At 43.2% G+C, this 18,311-nt stretch overlaps 1 protein-coding gene across 1 annotated transcript in view; it reads left to right on the top strand.

The window, feature by feature from the left end:
- Positions 1-18,311, top strand: part of LOC138566771 (cytochrome P450 2C18-like) — a 385,240-nt gene that overhangs the window by 172,299 nt on the left and 194,630 nt on the right. Inside the window, exon 7 of the mRNA XM_069644418.1 lies at positions 9,151-9,292. Coding sequence (XP_069500519.1) covers positions 9,151-9,292 — 142 coding nt within the window. The remainder of the gene's footprint in view (positions 1-9,150; positions 9,293-18,311) is intronic.

Here is an 18,311-nt window from a genome sequence, read left to right as displayed (position 1 = left end):
CGGACATGCTGTCTTTGCAGGGTCTGGGTCCCTGAGATGGGTTGCTCGGGGTAGGACATGACTAGCCTCTGACTGGCCCTAGTTTGAGTCACCCATATGCCTGCATGTCCCATTGTCTGGGGTGGATGCTGCCATGCCCCCGCCACAGCTTTAATTGTACACAGTGTATGGCACCCGCAATGCGCACTGGGCATAAATTGACTTTCATGTACGACGCGTGATAGATGGTTGGGTTAAGGGTTACAGAGTAAACACCTATGAAGGTATGAAGTGGCAGGATAGTCACCTAGCCAATCAAACAAGAGTGCGACTTGGGTCTCCAAGGGGACCCTGTGCAGGGGGCCTAAAACCCCTCCCTCACATCCTATCTACCTAGACTCGCAGGTGCTTAAGGAGGGCTCCTGTGCAGAAGCCCACCAAAGGATGGCAAACAAAGGAACCAAACCTGGTTTGGCGCGCAGAGTAAAACACGAGAAAGACCTTTGAAAAAAGAAATGGTGAATAAACCCAGCCAGAACCAAATTAAATTAAATGGGGTCCAGCGGATTAAAGTTCAAGGCTGCTAACATAGCCTAAAACAGTACCAGGGCTATTTTCATACACCGCGGTAGGAAAAATATGGTAGATACCACTGCCACCAGCCAAATCTTAAAGAAAGGGGAACAAAATAATGTTGCATGAGAAACAGACAAAAAGGGATAACTTTTAACCCTTTCCAGTACTCTATGGAAGATAGTTTGTACTGTGTCTGTGAATTTAAAAAGACTAATAAAGTCAATGGCAACTTTATATGTTCTGGGAGACAGTAGTCAGTCCCAGAAAATGGAGTTTAAAGTGGGAAGTCTGAAAAAGACAACCCTGTGTCACTGCACTAAAGGTGCTCTGTGACACACAGTAAAAGGAGGATGCCCATGGAGTAGGTGAGGCCCCACAATCTATGAACACACGCATGTAAATCACACAGAAAAACACATGTAAGAGTGGGAAAAAAAAGACTCACACTCTTACCAGGTGAAAAAAATAAGTCCTAGAAATCTAGCAAAGCTGCTGAGGGACTCAGTAGGTAAGGGAAATTAGCCATTCAGGAGAATTCTCCATAACACTTGCCCCTCCCTTCAGACTAAGGGACAGGAGGGTTTAATCCACTCCTGGATGAATCTCTTCACTCTAGTTGGTTATAAAAATCCTAGAGAGAACATCAGCATTTTGGTGGTGACCTCCTGACCTGAGCTCAATGGTGAAATCAAACCCTTGCAGGCAGATTGACCATCTTAGTAGTTTTGGGTTCTCCCCTTTCATTTGCATTAACCATCTCAACGGTTGGTGGTCTGTCTGAATCAAAAAAGTAGATCCATACTAGTATGGTCTAAACTTCTTCAAAGACCACACAATGGCAAAACACTCACGCTCTATGGTTGCCCACCTTGTTTCTGGTTCCTTCAGCTTCCTGCTGATGAAGCAAATGGGGTGCTACCTACCATTCTCATCCAGTTGACCAAGGACTGCACCTATACCTGTGCTGGATGCATCTGTCTGCACAATGAAGGGTTGGTGATAATCAGGAGCTCTTAGGACTGGAGCTTGACAAAGGGCTTTCTTCAGGTTTTCAAAGGCTTGAGTGCACTCCTCATTCCATCTAACCTTTTTAGGGAATTTTGGAGAAGATATTACATTCAAAGGAGAAGCTATGGATCCATAGTTCTCGATGAAATTCCTGTAGTACCCAGTGAGACCTAGGAAAGCTCTCACTTGGCTTTGAGTAATAGGAGTGGCCCAGTTTTGTACAGCTTGTACTTTGCTAGGCAATGGCCTTATTTCACCTCCTCCTACCTCATGACCAAGGTAGACCACTTTTCTCTGACCAGTTTGACATTTGCTTGCCTTTGTGGTCAGATGGGCCTGCTCAAGAGCCTGCAAAACATATCCTAAGTGATCAACATGTTCTTTCCAAGTAGGGCTGAACACGGCAATGTCATCCAAGTATACCATGCAGAAGTCCTCCATCCCATTCAGAACTTGATCGACCATCCTGTGGAATGTAGCAGGTGGATTCTTTAATCCAAAAGGCATAACCTTAAACTGGTAGAGGCCTGCTAGGGTTGAAAATGCAGTTTTCTCCTTGGCATGGTCTTTCAGGGCTATTTGCCAATAGCCTGACGTCAAATCAAATTTACTGAGGTACTTGGCTGCACCAAGTTTATCCACCAGTTTATCTGTCCTTGGTAAAGGATGGGCATCAGTCTTAGTGATTGCATTTAGTGCTCTATAGTCCACACAGAATCTCAACTCCTTGGATCCTGCCTTTGGTACTATAACACCTGGACTAGACCATGGACTTATAGATGGCCCTATATATCAAGCATCTTGTTGACCTCTTCCTTTATGTGGGATCTTACAGGTTCTGACATTTTGTAACCTCTGCTTTTCACAGGTAAACAGTTACCAGTGAGAATATCATGCTGGCCCAAAGGGGTCAAGCCTGGTGAAAGTGAAAACAGGGAGGCAAACTGATTTAACAGAAACTTTCACTCATCCTGTTGTTCAGATGTCAGATTAGAAGACAGATTAACTCCTTCTATGTTCTCATCCAAAGGTTGGCCTCTGAGTAGAGCAGGTAGAGGTTCACTCTCCTCCTACTCTTGAGCTGAAGCTAGAAGCAAAGCTCCCACTTCTGGTCTCGAGACATATGCCTTCAAATGGTTGGTTTTAAAGACTCTGGGAGCCTCCTTAGGTCTGCCTAAGTCCACCAGATAGTTCACTTCTCCAAGTTTGCCCACAACCTTGAAGGGTCCTATCCATTTGTCCTGCAAGGCCCTCTGCCTTGTTGGCACCATAACTAGTACAAGCTGGTCTTGAGTAAACTCCACCATGTTGGCCTTCTGGTAATGCCAATGTTTGACCAGAGCCTGACCTGCTTTCATGTTATCACTTGCTTCTGCCATCATATGTGACTTTCTCCTCCAGAGACCTATTACATAGTCAGTCACTCTTACTGGCTTGGGGGGAAGGAACATTTTCCAACCCCTCCTTAATCAGGGCCAAAGGACCTATGAATGGATGGCTGTAGAGAAGTTCAAAGGGACTGTATCCAACTCCCTCCTGAGGAACTTCTCTATAAGCAAAGAGAAGACATGGCAGTAGAAGGTCCCACTTTCTTTTAAGGGGGTTCCTCTAAAGCACCTACCATGCTCTTCATAGTACGATTAAACCTCTCTACCAGTCCATTTGTCTGTGGATTGTAGGTTCTAGAGAACTTGTAAGTGACACCACAGTTTTTCCACATGGCTTGCATGTAGTGGGACATAAAATTGGATCCCCCGTCGGATATCACTTCCTTAGGAAACCCTACTCTGGTAAAAATACCAAGTAGAAACTTAGCCACAGCCTGAGCTGTAACAGTCCTCATAGATATTGCTTCAAGGTGCATAGTTGCATGGTCTACTACAACCAGGATAAACATGTTTGCTGAAAATGTGGGAGGGTCAAGGGGACCAACAATGTGGATGCCCACCCTCTCAAAAGGAACTCCCACCACTGGGAGAGGCACCAAGGGTGCCACATTCTTGGCTCTACTCTTGCCAGATGTTTGGCAAGTGTGACAGCTCCTACAGAATTTGTCAACTTCTGAACCCATCTTAGGCCAGTAGAAGTATAAAGAGCGCCTTTCCTTGGTCTTTTTGAAACTCAAATGACCAGCCAAAGGTGTCTCATGGGCCAACTGTAGGAACTGGAGTCTGTTTTCTAGGGGCACTACAAGTCTTTTGCAGTCCCCAGGGATAGTCTCAGTCGGTTCACTGTCGAAGAGGCTATGTTCCCAGTGCAACCTATGCTTCCCAGCTTCTTGCCCATCAAGCTGAGAAGCTGCCTGTTGTCGAAGACCTTCAAGAGTAGGACACTCTCTTTGTCCTCTGCTGAAATCTGCCCTGTTGGGTCCACCATCTGCCAGTAAAGACTGCAGCTCAGGGTGGTCAACAGGATCCAGATCTCCAACTAGAGTTATGTCTTCTTCCAGATCTGACTCTTCAGAAGCTGGCTCAACCACACAGTGTTATAACTCACACTCAGCCTCAGCAGGTGGAGGAGTCACAGGTGTGACTTTGGGCAATCTTGGGGATGTCCTTGTTGTTAGCAGAGGGGTGCTATCTGATTTATTCTTGGAGGTCTTGAGTTTCCCCTTTGTCTCTTTCTTTCCTGAAATAGCAGTGAGCAATTCCTGTGGACTGGGGGTGATAGTTTCCTCTACCAATTCCACTGGAGAGCCTCTCAAGGTCCTCTCCCTTGCAGGCCTAGTGAGCTCCTGTTTCCTTTTACTGGGAGGTCTGGGGGTACTCGACACAACTCCAAGAGTTTTCAGGTCATTACCCAACAGGACTCTCCCAGCCACTTCACTGTGCACAATAACAGGTATCTTGACAGTCATGTCATTGCACTGGATGAGAGCTGGTAACTAGGGAAGCATTTGCACAGGGGCTCCAGCTAACTTGGTTAGGTGTGTGGGTGCCTTAGCAACATCCTCTACCTTGAAAAATGATTCATCAACCACAGTTATGCTGGCTCCAGTGTCTCTGATGGCAGGGGTTTCCTGGCCAGTCACAAGAACACTATCTTTATAACACTTGTTAGTATTATCTAGGATCGAATTATAGACATCTAAATTCTGTTGTTCCCAGAAACTCAGGGACACTAAAGAAACACTAGCTCATGGGTTCATCAGCCAGTAGGTGAAAGTTTCCACTTGCCATAGGGATTTCGTCCTCTGGGGAGAAGGCTAAGGAGACAGTGTGGACTCCTGAAGGTTTACCCTTACATCTGGGATCCACTTTCACATGGTCAGTTGACCCACAAACATACCATTTCCCAAATGTTTTGATGATTGGGGGTTTGTTCTGACCTCCATATGGTTTGGGTCAAGATGGGGCACTAGCCTGATTCGGTTTACCTTGTGGTTTACCCTTATTGTTTTGTTTGGGGCCCTCTTTTGGATGGGATGTATTAGAATTCTCCTTGTTATCTATCTTTGGCTGCTTTCCCTCATCCTTCTTCAGAGTTGCCCCAGAATCCTTGTGAGTAGCCCTGTTGGCAACCCACAAGTCAGCAGCATTATCTAACTTCTTTGGATCTATCTCCTTAGAATCAGCCAAGTGCTGTCTGAGCTCAAGAGAGCAGGCATCACAAATTGATTCCAACATAACAAGATGTCTCATACCTTCATAAGTGTTTACTCTGTAACCCTTAACCCAACCATCTACGTTTTTCAAACATTCACATACCCAGGTAGCCCAAGGGGTACCATCCTGCTTTTTGGGGGTCCTAAACCTCTTAAGGTACTGGAAAGAGGTCTTCCCAAATCTAGCAAATAAAGCTAGCTTCACAAACACATGATCCATCCTATCCACCTCCTCCAACTCCATCACAACATCAGATGCAACTGTGGGTAGCCTAGAGAAGAGCCATGGAAGCATCTGATTCCCTGTAATGTCTTGAATCCCATGGTTATACTCAACCATTGCCAACCAATCCAAAATATCAAGCTTAGCCTCATACATACCCACACTTTCTTTAGGCATACAGGGTCTCTTAGGACTGGAAGACCTAGAAGACTCTGAGAGAGAAACATTTTCAATAGACAATTTCTTCATTTCTAGTGCATGGTTCAACTCCATTTCTCTGAGCTTAAGTTCTTTTGATGCTTCTGTTCAGTTTGAGCATTAATTCGTTTGAATTCCAATTCAAGCCTCATCTTTTCTAGAGCAATGAATTCAGGACTGAGTGTAGGACCTGATGGGGTTCCAGTAGACAAAGGTTGAGGTTGTTGAGCAGGTAGAGGAGCAGGAAGACCTACATTGTGAGACACATCTGCCTCATCTAACTCATCCATAATAACTGACACATTATCATCCTCATCATTTTCCACATTTGCTGGAGGGTTAGGTATTTCAGACCCACTATCCAGACTTTGTTTCTCTAACAACCTTTCAATTAATTCTGAATGTTTGCCTTTAATAGGGAGATTTACTTCTCTACACAGATTTTTCAGATAATTAACAGTGAAACTAAGGAGGGTCTCCTGGCTGTAGCTTTCCATATCAGTTATGATTAAAATTTGATTTTTAGTGATGTTTAGCCTTGTGGTTAGTTGATCCAAGGTAATAGAAGCACTCCAAGTGTAATCACTATACTAATATTCACCGCTGTACACCAGTGTTAGGCAGAATCATATGCAGTACCCTTTGGGAACACCACACACAATTAAGACTACAAGTGACAGTACAAATTCACCTTTGGAAGCCTGTACTACACAGTAAAGTAGTAGCTATGGCTGAACAGCCAGACTTATCTCAAGAGTAAAGTGAGCAGTATCAGAAGTTATACAAAGGACAGCAATTACTATGGTTCAAACAAAAACTGACTGAAGGTTTCTGAATAAAACAATACACATTTATTTACACAATCATTTGTAAAACAGTTCACTAAGTAAAGCAGCAGAAAATCTCAATATTAATATACTAGACCACACCCAATAAATTCTGGACAAGTTATGCTCAAAATGAAGTGTGAGCAAAATGGCACTCCAGCAATTTAAAAAGGGTGGGAAAGACAAGGTTATTCAAAATCAAGCAGCACCAACAAGTAAGTAGGCAGGGCAATCTAGAAAAGGCTTACTACAATGAGGATTCAAATCAATAGGCCTGGGCCAATGTTAATGGTTCAGAGGCTTTACAGAGGATCAGACAGTTCTGAGTAGTTTGTGGTTAACTCTTTGCTAAGAGTTCAAAAAGAACTTGGTCGGAAGAAAAGTTACTTAAAAGAGTAGAGAAGAACAAGCCCCCGGATTGGCAAAAGATTTAAAACACTTTCAGATGAAACGAACAACCGGGTTTGAACAGTACCTTAGAAGAAGAATGGGTTTGTTGAGGCAGAAGTTCCTGGCAGATCCTGCAGGCTTACGGTTCCTGGAGCGACTGTCAGACTGACAAGAAGGAGGAAGACTGGAGGATCCTGCACTGGCCAGGGAAGAAACCAGCAGCAGAGCAAAGCAACAAATAAAAGGTGCGCTCCTTAAAACCCAAACATGGTCCGGTCCTCCTGGCTATTCGGTTCACTACAGCAATGCACAGCAAATTCAAGCAGGGGAGGGAGGCCTTGCTTGGTGTGTGGCGAACTGGTTGGTCCCACCAGCTCAAGGGAAGAAGATTCCTTGCAAATCTTCTCTGTTGTCGAAGTTTAAGAGATTCGGACCCGCAGCAGGGCTTCACCTGGAGGTTCAGTAGTTGCAGCAGTCCTCTTCCTTCAGCTTCTCTTCGGTTCTCTCAATCCAGTGGCGACTCTGCCTTCCAAGTCCCAGAGACCTGCTTTTTATGCAGTTTTGCCCCATTCACACAGCCTGGCTGTCAATCACACAGAAGCTTGGCTGTCCTGGCAGGACAGTCACCTAGCCAATCAAACAAGAGTGTGACGATGGGTCTCCAAGGAGACCCTGTGCAGGGGGCCTAAAACTCCTCCCTCACATCTTGTCTACCTAGACTCTCAGGCGCCTAAGGAGGGCTTCTGTGCAGAAACCTGGTTTGGCGCCCAGAGTAAAACACGAGAAAGACCTTTACAAAAAGAAATGGCGAATAAACCCAGCCATAAACAAAAAATAATTAAATGGGGTCCAGTGGATTAAAGTTCGAGGCTACTAACATAGTCTAAAACAGTACCAAGGCTATTTTCATAGACCGTGGTAGGAAAAATATGGTAGATACCAGGGCAAACAGCCAAATCTTAAAGAAAGGGGAACGAAATAATGTTCCATGAGAAACGGATAAAAAGGGATAACTATTAACCCTTTCCAGTACTTCTATGGCAGATAGTATGTACTGGGTCTGTGAATTTAAAAAGACTAATAAAGTCAATTGCAACTTTACATGTTCTGGGAGACAGTAGTCAGTCCCAGAAAATGGAGTTTAAAGTGGGAAGTGTGAAAAAGACAACCCTGTGTCACTGCACTAAAGGTGCTCTATGACACAGTGAAAGGATGATGCCTATGAGTAGGTGAGGCGCCATAGTCTATGAACACAAACATGTAAAACACACAGCAAAACACATGTAAGAGTGGGAAAAAAAGGCTCACACTCTTAACAGGTGAAAAATAATCTATCCTAGAAATCCAGCAAAGCGGCTGAGGGACTCAGTAGGTAAGGGAAATTAGACATTCTGGAGAATTCTCCCTAACACTGGGTTGTTTTTTCTTGAACAAAAGGAATCGACTATTGAGCAGTTGATAGCTTAGGTAGTTAATCTCACTCTCAGTCTCTCTCTTGTTCTCTCAGTTTCCACATCCACACAGTAATACATGAATGGTTTTTTAGGATGAATGCTAAAGGTCAATGGCCTTACTGCCCTTTAGATTATAATTATAATGAACATTTGACAACTGCGCATTACTATGAGAATGGCAGATTTCCAAATAGGAACTGCTCCTGTGGTCATTAATATTACAGCATTCAGATTTCTGTGAGGCCTCTTTGTTGTTAATAACATATGTGGATTTCCAGAAATGCTATTTTATCAAAATCCATTTGCATCTTCACTTACAGAATGGAGGTTGCATGTAGTAGCAGCCTGTACCGATACTCTATCAAATAATATGAATGCACAAAATGGTCAATTCCCACACATTTGTTCTTTGCATTGCAAACATGGTAAGTATGAGGGCATTAGAGATGCCCCCCTTTTTACCCCTTTTGATGGCACCATGCAGGACGAATGCTTTCGAAAATAATGTTTAAAGCTCTGAGGACTTTTTTCACAATATTTACCATCTTCTTTTCAGTGTGTAAACAATGTGAAATGTATTTCGAAGTATTCCAACTCATAATCGATTTGTATTTACCACACCCAACAATTCTATGAATACAACTTTCCTTGAACGCCCCACACCTCCTAATTGGATGGGTGGACAATGCACGTTTTTTTTGTAAATAGTTCCTCTTTTATTGTTACTGCCTCCGTATGTCTTCCTCTGTTTCTGTTCGGTTTTCTCATTTGCCCCTTTATGTGCAATCTGTCTTAGAGATTTCTGAGTGCGTTCTAAATCTTTTTCAATGAGAGCTTACTTTGGAGTTTTTACTGTACCTTTACATGCTCTTGTTTTTGTCTTGATTCCAGGAAAAGGAGAATCCAGATACTGAATTTCATAATGAGAATCTTGTGAGCTCCACAGTTAACCTCTTCTTTGCAGGCACAGAGACGGTTAGCACAACGCTGCGGTACGGCATCCTAATCCTTCTCAAGTACCCAGAGATCAGAGGTATACTATGGCCAAGAACACAAACAAAATAAAAAATAAAAAACTGCTTTTCTGCTATGGTATTTACATGTTTAACCAGTGTTCAATTCAAGAGGTGAAAATAATGTGCTTATGCATTCAAATGTTCCTCCGCATAGGCCATTATTTATACTATCTTGATATTTTGATGTGGACATGGTATTTTGGTGGAGCTTTGCCACTTCTTCAGTTCCATTTTGAGGTTGATGTGTCTGTATTGTGTAGTCCTGCCATATTATGTTGTGCAAATCAAAATGTGCGGACTGAACAACTAGAGTACCTTTAAAAGAATGAGATGGGGAGAAAGTAGGAATTCAGAAAAATCACCAACTTACTGGCTGATGTTGCCAGATAAAATTTCCCATTTTGGCTTAATCAGGAAGCAAGTGGATACTGTAAAGTTTATCAGACACAGACGAGTCTTTCATGATGTCAAAAATGTGCATGCCTCTGGCAATTAGTAATGTATTAGTATTTGTATCTGGTATGTTGGCAGGCCCACATACGTGCCAGTAACATTGTCAGGTTGTGAGTGGAACAATGCACCAATTACTATTGGGTGATAAATGATTGAGATAAAGGTAATATATTTCCTGAGGACTGTCATCTGGAAAAGTCTGTCCATTCACACATGTCAATTTAAGCTGATGTCTACTCCGAAAACAACGCCCAGGTTTATGAATTTGGTATTAATGGTGACCATTTCCCTGAAGAATGTCAGTACAGTCCAGAGATTGTTCTTTTTTAGTTAACATATGAGGGTCTAGTCCCAGGATTTGTTCTGCTTAAGGCTATTTTGGCTCATGCAGGGTGATGTGCTAAAGATTTTTACCCTCATGATATCTATTGACATTTTTCGATAAATTCATAAAAATCAAAACTGCTCATGGTATTAAAAAGCCTTCAAGTGTACATCTGATTGCACTGGCATTGCTAGATAGTTTAAACCTCGATAAAGATATGTTTTACATGTATTCTCACCGAGTAAACCTTCAATAAGCCAGTCAGACAAAATATGTGTAACTAACTTCAACCAACGAATACAGGAGCAGATGTTAAATCCCAAGTAACTTCATAATCAGAAAAAACATCATGCATTTTATGCTTGTCTACTGTCAAACAAGTCTTAGATAGCACATACAGATGTTGTAGTGTCCTTTATTTGAAACTTAAGCTTTCCAAATGTTCACATAAATCTTCCATACTTGGGTTGCTTTATCTCTCCCTACATTATGCTAACTATGGTAATTTGGTCTTCTGCCCTTCCTGTAACTACATTGAGTATCATATGAAATTGGATGGCCAAGGAATACAATTTCATATCCCTTAGGCATCGACTTAATTCAATATCTAGGACACCAGTTGGCCCATACAAACTCATTAACCCTTCACTGATATTCCATAACAAATAGTTGGCAAACATACTGTTGTGAACATTGAAACAGGACATTACTTGTATAGATAATGCATTCCTTAAAATACATTTCTGTTTTCATCATGCAAATGTTGCTGCTCATGGCCAGCACCAAAGGTATCAAACATAGATGCCTTTACCTCTAACAAGGGGATGGTTGAAGAGCTGAAGAGCATCATCTGAGAATCATAACCCATGGACAGAAACAAGAGAATCAAATGACAAAGGAAAAAACTAAAATAAAACATGCAAACTACCAAGCCATTTTTCAAAGGTAACAAATTACGCCTTGCCTGAAAGAAGTGCTACAACAAAAACACACACAGCAAACTGTCTAAGTACAACATGTTCAATGTCTTACCTGAAAAACATCCTTATGTTATTAATAAACTTACACTATGTTAGCAAAAACACGAACCACATCACTGAAATAGTTATATCGCAAACAGTACACTACCGCCAAATTAAACATGAACTGTATATGTATATGTATAAGTACCTATATAGCAGGGGGCCCTCCCTGCTTCCTTCTTACTGTCAGCGTGGCGGTGCTCAAGGAGTTTAGGCAGATGCCTTGCTGAGAGAGGAGTCTCTTGCGCCGGCAATGTTAGGCAGTGTTAGGTAGAATTACATGCAGTACCCTTTGGGAACACTACACAAAATTAGGACTGCAGGTGTAAGAACAATCTCACGTTTGATATAAGTCGTTAGTACACGGTTTTGTGGTAGCAGGGCTGAGCAGCCAGGCTTATCTCAAGAGGGATGTGAGCAGTACAAGGTGTTACACAAAGGACTTGCAATCAAAGTGGTTCAAACAAACAAATACTTCAGGTTTCTTGGTAAAACAATATTAATTTATTTACACAGTAATTTAGAAAACATTCCACTAGCAATAAGCAGCTCCATATCATGCTATAATACACTCCAGTACCCAACCAATAAGTTTCTGAACAAGTTAGGCTCTGCAGAAGTGAGAGCAAAATGGCACTTCAGTAACTTAAAAAGGGAGTAAAAGACACAAATTATAAGAATTAAACACAAAAACTTTCTTCGGCAGAGCAAATAGTTTAAGTTCACTACAAGAGGCAGTTTAATTCAATAGGCCTGGGCCAAAGTTAATGGATCAGTGTCTTGGATAGGATAGCATAGTTCTGGTAGTAAACGGTTAAGTCTTTGCCAATGTTCTTAGAAGTAATTTGCACGAAAAAGAGTTATATGTCAGATTAGGAGAGAACAAGACTCCAAAGTTGGGAAAGTTTCACGAACTTTCACTGCGGCATAGAGGATTTCTCAACCGTGTTTGAACAGTACCTTGGTAATGAAGAAAAGTTGTAGCTGAGGCAATTGTTCCTGGCAATTCCTGCAGATCTCGCTGTTCCTGGGCCTCTGTCTTGGGGACGAGAGGGAGGATGTCGGGTGGTTCCTGCACTGCACAGTGACAGATCCACAAGCTTGGCAAAACGTCGGCTTAAGGTGTGAATGCCTTAAAGTCTACAAACTGGTATCCTTCTCACTGGCTATCCGGTTTTCAACAGCACTCTGAAGAAAATTCGACCAGTATGGAGATGGTTTCCAGGTGGCTTGCGAGTTGGTTGTTCCCACCAGCTCAAGGGAAGACATCATCCTTGAAGGGGCTTCTTTGTCGAGGGAGTTTCAGGCTCCTCAGACCTGCATCAGGGCTCCACCCGGCAAACCAACGGTCCAGGAGTTGCAGCAGTTGTCTTCCTTCAGCTCGTCTTCGATACTTTCATTCCAGTGGTCGACTCTGCCTTCTAAGTCCCAGAGACCTGCCTTTTAAACAGTTGTCTCCCATTCATTCCAGCCTAGCTGCCACTTACCCAGCAGGGTGGCTGTCCTTGCCGGACAGTCAGCCAGCCAATAATGCCAAAGTGCATTCAGGTCTCCTAGGAGACTAAGCACAGGGAGTTTCGGGCACCTCCCACACTTCCTGTCCACGACAGACACTCAGGCGCCAGAGGCGGTCTTCAGTACTGAAGCCAGCCAAAGGCAAACAAACAAAGGGACCAAACCTGGTTTGGCACGCAGAGACAAACACTAGAAGGACCTTTCCAAAAAGAAATGGCAAAAAAAGTCAATCGGAACCTGTTTTTACAGAGGGGGCTCAGACGCCATCTTGAAAAACATGGCTCCGGTGGATTTTAGCTACCGGAGTGTTTAAATGGGTCACGGTCAGAAAAATCATTCCAACCATCTGAGAGGAAAGGGTACTTTTTAAGTGCTACATGAGTTTTCTAGGCATAGGGAATACTAGGTATTCCTTCCAGCACTCTGCTTTCTGGCAGGGGTGCTGGGTCTAGCAATTTAAAAAGACTAGCAAAGTCAATTTAACTTTACATTCACTGGGAGACAGTAGTCAGTCCCAAAGAAGGTATCTAAACCTTGGGAAGTCTCAAAGACATCCCTGTGCTACTGCCCTGAAGGTGCTGTGTGACACACAAGAAAAGATGATGCCTATGGAGTTGTCTAAAACTCCATATCCAAAGAAAATAAACACAGAAAACAAACAGAATTTAAAAAGTACAGAGCCCCAAAGTTCAGCAAAAGAGCTGGGGTCTCTAAGGTAGGGAGGAATTAGCACATTTCGAGAACTCTCCCTAAGAGGCAGCAGGTAAGAGATTACTTTTTTTTAAGTGTATGTGCATGTGTGCGTGTGTGCGTGCATGCGAGTGAGGGTGATTTCATTTGTATGGTGGATGTGTGTATGTATGTTTGCATGTAAGTGTAATCTATGCAATGTATGCGATTGAGTGAGTGTATGCTGGTTCTGGGTTGTGCGTGTAACTGAATCAGTAGTGGAAATGGAAAAAAGGAACAGGTACTCAGGTTGCATCCAAAAAGGAGGGAGTGGGATTGGCGGCCAACTGGACGGGGAGAAGGGTGGTGACCATGATCACAGCTCTGGCTCAAATAATTGGATTTCAAGGTCTACAGTAATAATGTCTTATACAGTTTACTTACAAAAACACAAATTGCATAATGAAGCCGCATGACAACATTTAAATCCTTATAGCAACATGTTAAGCAAAAAGCATCTCATTGTGGCTTACATTTTCACATCCTGAATTTTAAACTATAAGTTCCAGAATGCACGATAATGCCAACCTAAAAAATCTAGTAAAACCCACTCTACGTTCAGTGATTTAAGACATGTAATTAGTGAAGTTGTGTAATAAAGAAAGATAGATATGCAGATTCTTTGTCACAAACGTCCAGCACATTGTTATTCTTCATGTTGAAAACATTTGATTAGTGATTTAAAGCAACTTTCTTTTTTTGCATGTCAAGACAAACCTTTTAAACAGGCACTTTGTGTTGCTCACTTTAACTATCACAGATATTGCAAGGTAACTGGTGCTTTGTGGGGTCTTTGAGTTGAAAATGTTCCATCATGCATATGAAAGGCTTTGCCAGTGATAAAAGAAATGTGTTTGCAACCTGAGCACCTTAACGACCTGCAGATGCTCATTTCATCTGTCAGAATAGTCATCATGGCAGTAAAGTGTACACAAAATATGAGACATATATACACAACGTTGTACTGTTTCAGGGCATGATTCACAGAAGTGTTTTATAATGGCATAATCCCATAGGACAACGTTCTGTGAATCGGACTCTCAATGTTTAAGTTTGGGATTTCCTGGTGAGCAAAGGAGTGCTTTCAAATGCAGTTTGGAAGGTGATATCGCTGCACTTATAGAGACTCCAAATGCACAGCATTCTAGATACAGCAGTCAGGGGCAGGGAGCTTCCTCAACTTAGGGGGGTTTGAGCCCTCGGATCTACACTGAATGGTGCTCCGGCAAGACCATTTTTACCGAAGCGCAACTCCATCTTATTTTGGCCTAATACATGACCTGCAAATGTGAGTGAGTTTTTGCTGGGATGCCTTTGAGGAGCTGATTTTGGCGGGTGTCGGCTGGGTTGAAGGGTTGTGGGCGGTTTGTTCATTTTTGTTGCATCCATCCATGATAAAGCAAGCTTCAGGCATGATACATTAATACCTGGGTATACTGGCATTTGTATGCAGGCAGTCTAGCCATTCCTTACTGTGGCATGACATTTTGTACAGGGCATGATAAGTTGTATTACTTCACTAGACTGGCATTTGGGTGCAAGCAGTCTAGCCATTTCTTATGGTGGCACAACCTTTTTATTGGAGAGGCATCCATGATAAAGCAATCATGGCATATTATTACATGATATGTCTTATTACATGAGTAGACTGCCATTTTTATGCAGCCAGTTTGAACATGTTTTCTTATTGTGGCAAGGCATTGTGAATGGAGAAGCCAACAGAAGTATGTCTTCAGTGGGGATAATGGCATATATTGGCTGAGCCAGGCTGGACATATTTTATTATAGTACCATTACTGCCATTATGTGCAAAGCAAAAATTAGTATGTTATTTTCTGGGAATACTGGCATATGCATAAGTGTTGCCAAAGTGGACATGTATGGGCACAGCCAGCATGAACATGTTTTAAGACTGGCATATATTGTGGGCAAAGGCATTATGGAAATACTGATGTGCACTGTTGGTGAATTGCATCTGTTGGATTTTTGGGTTAAAATCTATTGCATATTGTCTGGCTTTTTAACCAGTTTTTCAAAGAATGGGTGCTATATAACTCACCTTTTTAGCCTAGTATTGAAATATAGTTCCCGGGTCCTCAGGGACCCTTCCCCACCCCAAACCACTTTTGGTTGGTTCAGACTCCCTTGCTACGCTCGCATGCTCTGACATATATGTGGAAAATGTTTACACCCCTCCAGGTAACTTAATCACCATGCGCCAATGGGTGAGTCGCTGGTGGGTGAATGGGTATGAATGTGCCCATGCAAGTCTGGGGCCCAGGCAAGGGGCATTGTATCTTCCATCGTCTACTGGTATTATCAGGCAAAGCCAACTTGATTCATGTTGTTACATGGTGGTGGGGCATGGGTTTATAGCACAATAGGGCTGGAAGACTGGACATTTTTTTTCTTTGGCATGCCATTCATTACTCACATAAGGGACAAGGTCAACATAATGGGCCTCATTACGAGGTAGGAGGTAAGGGATTACCGGAACCGGTAAGGGTGCCGGTAATCCCTTACCTCCATATTCTGACCAGGTGTTAAGGACAGGACCTGCTAAGGGATTTCAGAGCTAATAATGGTACCGCAAATTGCAGTACCGTTATTAGCTACTTCCCCATTCCCATTGATCCCTATGGGGGCTCAAATGGGAATGGGGAATGGTTCTCAGAATGGGGATTTACAGGGTCCTTCAAGGTTGGAATGACACGGTAAGTACCCATTCCAAGAACCCAGACCCGGTATGCGGTAAGGGGGTAGCTACCATGGCAAGGGGGTAGCCATGGTGCTAATAGCACCATGGCTACCTCCTACCTCGTAATGAGGCCCAATGTGTGTTCTTAAATGGGGAGGTTGGGGGCATTTGTGCAGTCAGCAAATATATTTTTTCTTACTGTGGCATTTTATGTTTTACTGGTGTTAAAGGTAAAGTTAACATGATGAGTCTTCTTACATATTGGGTGGAGGCACACGTGCAGCCAAACAAGGAAATGGTTCCTTAATGTAGAATTGCATGTTTTACTGCATTGAGGGCAACATCAACAAGAGTATACTTATATGGTGGTGCAGGGGTTAGGCACATAATATGTGCAACAGGAGTGACATGTTTTCTTCTTGTGGATAGGTTTACTGGCATTAAGGGCAAAGCCAAAAAGAGAATGTCCATACATGGGGATACTGGCAGTGGCAGTATGAACATGTTTTCTTATGGTATCATAACTGTGCATAATATTACTGGCCACACACCGAGTTGACAGGTGCATTTGTGTCACAGGATTCAGGAGCCACTCATAACCCCTTGTTTCCATGCTAGGTGAAGGATTTTAGGTTTGATTAAAACATATACTTCCATCTTTTGCCTAGTGCATAGTGTGCAGGATTCCTTTCAGCAGCATGAGCATCATGCACATTGTACATGCATGGTGTCCAGGAATGCCCTGAGTGTGGTGCGGCCCATGCTTTGTGGCCGAGTTTGAAGGGGTGGGCCCTCAGCATGGCTCGCAGGGAGGCTCCCACATTCTGTGTTACACCACTGCATAACATAAAGAATTATACATTGGTGGCCATAACTAGGGGTGTACTTTCCATAGAGAACGTCTAATTGACATCTCATAAAACATGAATGGCAAGCTACAGATGTTTATTAAATTTTTCCGACCTCTAGGGCCATTACAGGAAAAAAGAACCTTTCAGTGGAATCTTCATCCTTGCACTTGACTATAAGTGGCTTTGGCCTACGGGACCCTCAACAACACCCCCATGCCACCATCCTCCTTTAGAAACACAGACTCGACATTACACAGAAACCTGCATAGATGCATGTGCACACACAAACCACACGTTATGCCCCCAGCAAAATCTCACGCGGCTTCCGGCCCGGCACTCTCATTGGCCACCCCCAATTATTACTCCATCATCAGATGTGATCGCACCTCAAGAGGTGGAGGAATTGCTTTTATCGCTAGAAACTCATTAGGACTTAGAACCATCCCAAGCACTAAGGTGGAAACTGCAGAGTTACACTCTGTCAAGCTCGGACTCTCAGCTAACCAAACGGCTACCATCCACCTAATATACAGACCCCCTGGTCCACCCACATCCTTTGTGGATGATATCTCTACGTTAGTACTCAACAATGCTAAATCCAACTCCCAAACCATCATTCTTGGCGACCTCAATCTAGGACACCAAGACCCTAATGATCCTGCGGCCCTCGACCTAGCTAATACCTTAACAGATTTAGGTTTCACTCATCACATACAGGAACCCACCCACATTAAAGGGCGTTCCCTTGACTGGCTTAGTGACACCAATTGCAATATTAGCGTAATCTCCAACGCCCCTTGCTTGTGGTCTGACCACCATGTCATCACTTTCAGCATCGAAGCAGCCCCACCACCCAGGCCTTTAGTCGCCCCAGCCACGATCACTAGAAATAAAAAGAACATCACGACAGAAAAACTACTCCCCATTATCCTTCCCACACTAAATAACGCTCCTGACACTTGCTCAGACCCCACCAACCTAGCCGACATGTATAACCAGTCACTGCTTGCAGCCATCAACCCTATCGCCCCGTTCAAACTACGGAAACCCAAACAACGAGCACACCTTAACTCATGGTTTACTCCCCAGCTTAGAGTGTTACGCAAAGAGAAACGCTCAGCAGAGTCACGCTGGAGAAGTCACCACTCCGACGCCCACAAGGACAGTCTTCTGATAGCCACCCTTAACTATAAAGAAGCTGTACTCCAGGCAAAAAAAGATTCTTATAATAACCGCATTATGTTAGCCCAGTCCAATACTAAGGAACTCTTTATTATCCTTAAGGAACTCGAGACACCTGCAGCCCCCCCTGACTCTTGCTCCAAAGACAACACTTGGTGCACCAATATTCAGTCAGCACTCCTGGGTAAAATTGCTACCCTCCAATCTAAAATCAGGGACAAACAGAAATCCCTACAGCTTGACCAACTACCGACCACACCT

The sequence above is a fragment of the Ambystoma mexicanum genome, chromosome 2p (assembly GCF_040938575.1).
Source record: "Ambystoma mexicanum isolate Mex_15411 chromosome 2p, UKY_AmexF1_1, whole genome shotgun sequence".
Lineage (NCBI taxonomy): Eukaryota > Metazoa > Chordata > Amphibia > Caudata > Ambystomatidae > Ambystoma > Ambystoma mexicanum.
The sequence above is the reverse complement of the archived record's forward strand: the minus strand, read 5'-3'. Positions and strand labels throughout refer to the sequence as shown.